This window comes from Montipora foliosa, chromosome 3, assembly GCF_036669935.1.
Source record: "Montipora foliosa isolate CH-2021 chromosome 3, ASM3666993v2, whole genome shotgun sequence".
NCBI lineage: Eukaryota > Metazoa > Cnidaria > Anthozoa > Scleractinia > Acroporidae > Montipora > Montipora foliosa.
In genome coordinates, this window is record NC_090871.1 from 16,016,373 (window position 1) to 16,021,840 (window position 5,468).

Below are 5,468 nucleotides of genomic sequence, written 5' to 3' on the forward strand. Positions count from 1 at the left end.
CTCCGTGCTACGCAATTTGGGTATTTAATTGATGGTTTCATAATTTGTATTCGTTTTTGCATACAGCCAAGCATGGTTTTCTTTTTATTTTGAAAAATGTTCTTTTTAAAGACATAAACGATACTGAAATTCTCATAACTTTTTCAAAAAAGATGATTTTAAAAAATCAATGCTTAGCTATATTCTGTATTTGGGGGTGAAACGTGCCATGTTAAAAAAAAATTAATTCAATTTAAAACCGCTGAATATTTAGATTTCTTTCTCAAACCGGAAGTCAGTTCGTTTACGCATGCGCAGTTGATCTGGGAACGAGCGCGAGGAAGGGCGAGGAAAAACCTTCGATGTAGACAACAGTTCGGGCGGTGATCTTCGCTCGCTTTTTTACTTTTGCATCATGTAGCAGCCAAAATATGAAACGTATGTGTGGGAAAGGTGTGTGAAGGAATATTCAAACATTTCGTTTCTCTACGGATTTCATTGAATGAAAATAATGGAGGCGATGGACAAGTCATAATGCACGGCTCAACCATGCTACTCGGTCGGAAGACGTGAGCCTATTTCGTGTTCCTTCCAACGCTTTGTCAAGGTAAGGATGCTTATTGTATAAAAGTGTTTGTTTATGCTAATTTCATCATGAGACGAACTTTAGTTGTGTTATTCGTCCCAGACAAGAAACATTTGCCAACCGCATGGAACCTCGAAAGTGTACGTAGCTGAATATTAATGTTCTGTCCAGTGAGCAGCACAAGTACGTTCATTAGATATTGATTTACATGTGCTGAGTAGTTTTTCAGCTTTGAAAAATAATAATTATTATTGTTTAACACCTTGCTTTTTATCAGTTCAACACAGGCCCTTAGAAATTATGTATATTGTTTATTAAACTTTCGTATATTTCGATTGTCGGCACAGTGACAATTTGTTTGGGTAGCATTTGCATACAGCCAAAACATGTTTCCCACAGTTTCACAGAACTGAATTACATTCCCATTTGTTGGGCTTCAAATTGTGCAGAAATTGTTACCCAGGTTTTTCCCCAAGTGTGAAAATTTTGAATTAAACGTCTGTCCTGACTCTACATGTATATCAGGAAAAACCTATAAAGAATCTGTCTAGTCAACTTTTTCAGTGAAAACAAGATTCTTTTACAATCTGAGAACATCACAAACACCATTTTCCTATGGCTGAAAGAAATAGGCTACCAACTTCTGGGTGCATATTGAGGAAAGACCCTTTGCCCGCAAAAATTTCATAAATTTGTCCTTGTCTGGGAATGTTGCTCGCAGGCTTTTAAGCTGGTTGAAATCAAATCCCTCTGTTGCAATTTTCTTGGCCATAGTGCCAGATATTGCACTTCCAAATTTCAGCAGTAGCAGCTTGGTCCGTTCTCTAATCTTCACCATGGACTTGTACTTATTTTTTTGCTCAAGTGGATGGCGTAAGAAGTGCTCGTGTTGGTCCTTAAGATCTTTTAGCTGTGTGCAAAATAGCACGTCCCTCATTGCCTCTACATCAGCCAGTGCTCTGTGAGCTAGAATATAGAACATTGTACAAGTTACGCATATGATTGCTTTTCATTTTACCATTGACTTCAGAGACAAGTGATTAATCCTGTGTTACTACTGTATGTACTGTTATTTCTATTATCATGCAGTGTTTCCACCAGACTGCACCATTGCGGAATCCCGCATTGTAATCAGAGATGGCCCCCAGAGAAATTTGGCCTTTTTTTTTTGACAAGGCTGCAGGCTTAACACAGGCATAGTATTTAAAAAGCCATCTCAGGGCTCAAAATTGAGACCGATACAGTTGCCAATGCAATCAAATCCCTCTGGCAATTTTCTTAGCCATCATGCCAGATATTGCACTTCCAAATTTCAGCAGTAGTAGCTTGGTCCTTTCTCTAAACTTCACCATGGACTTGTACTTATTTTTTGCTCACTTCCCAAATTCAGGTCTTTACAGTTTACTCTCCCTGAATATGTAACCAGATTAATAAATGCAACTTCTTCTTTTGAGTTACATGTAAAGAGATTTTTCAATAATAACTACCATCATTTTGTGTATTGGGGAAGCATTAATTACCTTTAAATTGTGCATTAGGAAAGTACAGGGCATGCAATGCTGGCATGCCAAGCTTCTGCTTTTTATCTAGGGGAAGTTTCCCTAGTTTCCTCAGCTGTAAAATGAAACAAACAAAATTGTAAATTTATATACATTTTGGATAGTACAACTCAAATCACTACATATTTTTTATTGTTTAAATTCTGATGTCATTAATTAATTATTAATATATTCTAAAAGCCACATTATTGTTTAATGTGAACTATTTACTTTGTTTGATCTAAACTTACAGCTCGCAAGTTGAACAGTGTATCCCCAAAGAAGATGTGGTTAAATAGCTTGGTGGTGAGCAATGGATATCTCCTTTCGATTTCCATGTAAAGAAGAGGAAAGTCATAGACAAACCCATTGTGTGCAAGAAGTACTAGGAATTAAATAGAAATGAAAATAAAAGATTTTGACACAAAACAATGATTTGAATTGTTTTACTGGTAAGAATCTTGGTGGGATGCATGTACATGTAACCTGTATCACTGAAACGTACCTGTGTGTAATTCTTACAATGTAGATGCTGACACTTGTAACCACTACACCTCACAAAAAACTGCTTCAACAACCATAATACTGACTGTGTGCTACAATTCTAGTTGTTTTCTAAATTACCTGGGAAGTATTTTTTGTTTGTCTTTGCTGACACTTCCTCTGTGAGATTTGTAAGCCATGATACAAATCTAGGCAAAACTTCAGAAAGCTTTGGTTGTTGGATAAGGTCGGTTTGCTTTATGCCACATTTTCTGACCACTGAAAGGAAACAGGCACACAGTGGTTATAAAGTAGTCTGCAAGAGGAGATGCCTTTTCCGGCTTTTGTTTCACCTGCCTCGAAAAGAAATCTTTTTGCGGTGTGTGAAACAAAAACCTGGAAAGGTGTCTGTTCTCGCAGGCTACTGGTAATAAAATTATTAAAATATTAGAAATGAAACTGACCTAAATAATATCCAAAAAATAACCGTTATTATAGGAATAAAAATATGGCTGACCAAAGTCTGTCATTTCTTCTCAATAATGTTGTACATTTTGTAATCAGTGATATTCCAATAACTGTTGGTATCCAGCAAAGGTATGCCATTATCCAGAGAGCTTATTTGTCACATGCATTTGTTTCACAAATTATCGTCTGATTTTTTAAAAATCATTGGTAGTACTTTTCCCTTCAATTATTCATTAATTGTTTCTTAGTATTGTTATTGATGGGAAAATAATTAATTTTGTACACAATGTCATGTGTAGCTGATGACTTGATTGAAACTAAACTCCATAGCAACCTAAAGGTAGGCTTTGTATGGGAGTTACTCTAAAACATTGTTTCTACCTGGGGCTGCTATCCTTCTGGAGGTATTGACTAATGAATGGAAAGATTTTTCCAGATGAGTTTCCACATTGTTGGCAAGAGGTTGCAGCACTGCAGCAATTTCTACAATGTGGTCCTTGTAAATGGATCCACCAGTGCCTTCACAATCATACAAGAAATACAAAGGGGAAGGATTGCCTTGTAGCTCATCTCCACGCTCATCGTCGCTGCTGTCTGTCACTGGCACACCGTCACTGCAGTCTGGCTCTGGAAAACTGTCACTGCTATCACTGAATTCTGATTCAGAGCTGTTGTCATCACATCCACCTGCAGAGTATTTTGTTGTGATGGAAACAGCCTTCAGGGATGTCATATATTCTTTCTCTTTCTCATGTTTTTTCATCTTGTTCCTTTTGTTTTCATTTCTACATGTACATGTACATACAGTAAAGATGCATGAGATGAGTATTATGTTATTTATATAAACAGTACCAGTACTTTCTATCAAACAACTCAATGAAATAAGCTTAGGATGAGTACATACAGTGTTTACATGTGTACACATTGAAAGGATAGTGACACAAAAATTAACCTTTTCTTTTGGTAATCTGGTGAATTTCGTTTCCTGATGTCTTCGTCAAATTGTTCTTGACGTTGAATAACATACTCAATGGCTTTCTTTGGCATTGGCACTGAAAGTAGTTGGAACAAGAGAACTATCCATATTGGACCAATATTCTAATAAAGAAATAGTAATACATTTATTCAGTATACTATTGCAATGTTATTATATTTTGGTGAAGTTTCAGACTGAAAAGTACATCATGTTATATCATGAACTCACATCCTATTTCTTTTGAAATATGCATAAAAATAGCTTTACATGAGACTTTGAAAAGTTGAGATCAAAACAGGAGTTGTATTGTATTCCATTTTAAGGGAAAAGGTCACCTTTATTAATGATTCTTACGATCTGCATACACGTTTGTGCTTAGCTACTCTAGGTGTTACTGACAGTAAATATAGTAGTGTACAGTAGGTACAGTGACCTTGTGTGGTATTGACATGTTTGTCTTACACTGGTAGTGTACAGACCCAAGGTCAATCCTTTTCCCCCTGTATGCAAGTGCGATGCCATGGTATCCCTCAGGGATGTTGTTAGTGATTCGTCCCTCCAAGGTAATATATTCCTCAGGTCTTGTGGCCATCTTTTCTAGTACACTTTTAAGTTCATTCAGTTGGGATTTGCATGTAAATGAATGTTTGCAGTGGTAGGGTTTACCTTCTTCGTCTTCCTGTTCATTAAGATAAAAAAATTGTTACCCCAATGGTATTGTTTTTATTCTTAGCTAAACTGTTGATACACACTGTATATTAGAGTTTTCAATCTCTTTCACCAAACAGTGGTAACTGCGCTCACAAGTCATGTAAAATTTATTAGGTTGCTGTTGGTTACCTTTTTATGAAACCTGCACCATGTCGAAGAGTGGTCATCGGTGTAGTGTTGGTAGTAGTTCATGATTGCCTTTCCAAAATCACCCAGTGGATCTTCTGATGAGTAGATCTCTTCACACTTTGTTAAGTTTTTTAAGCATTTTTTGGCATTTTGAATCATGCCTTCTGACATCCTTTTGCACTTTGGCAAACCAAGGTTCTTGCACTGTGAATGGTAAGTATTCATCATTATTTTTTTTTGGCGTATCAGTCCTTTTTATCATTCTTTACTGCTCATTTCTTGAGTGGCAAAGACTCAATAACTGAGCAGAAAGGGTGTTTCCACAGGGGTCCGCATCTTGTTAACCATTTTTTTGAAGTAATATTACTTCAATGTGTAGTCTTGTACGGTTGTGAACCGCCCGGAAAAGTAAATGCAATAGTTATGTCACCGGTGTCATTTACTAAGTATCGAGTAATACACTTTCTACATATCGGAAACGCCAAACTGTAGTACTGAAATCTACAGTTCGCACGCTACTTTACTGCAACTCGTACTCCGCACTCACCTGGCATGGGGTCTTTTTTACTTTTTCCAAGTCTGCATGGAAAGTTTTGGC

The 5,468-nt window shown here is 36.8% G+C and overlaps 1 protein-coding gene across 2 annotated transcripts; it reads right to left on the reverse strand.

Annotated features, from left to right (window-relative positions):
- Positions 1–1,107: 1,107 nt before the first annotated feature.
- LOC137994529 (uncharacterized) lies at positions 1,108–4,637 on the reverse strand. Of its 2 annotated transcripts, XR_011122145.1 has the most exons (6): positions 4,464–4,637; positions 4,007–4,152; positions 3,436–3,839; positions 2,728–2,865; positions 2,086–2,179; positions 1,108–1,524 (listed from the first exon to the last, which is right to left on the reverse strand). XR_011122145.1 is itself a non-coding variant. In XM_068840112.1 (5 exons), exons 1-5 carry the CDS (start codon positions 4,620–4,622, stop codon positions 2,148–2,150), a joined length of 879 nt encoding a protein of 292 aa, XP_068696213.1. In that variant the 5' UTR covers positions 4,623–4,637; the 3' UTR covers positions 1,659–2,147. The 2 variants fall into 2 exon arrangements, 1 of the variants encoding a protein (XP_068696213.1); XM_068840112.1 differs by lacking the exon at positions 1,108–1,524 and having other exon boundaries at positions 1,659–2,179.
- Between the last annotated feature and the right edge of the window lie 831 nt (positions 4,638–5,468).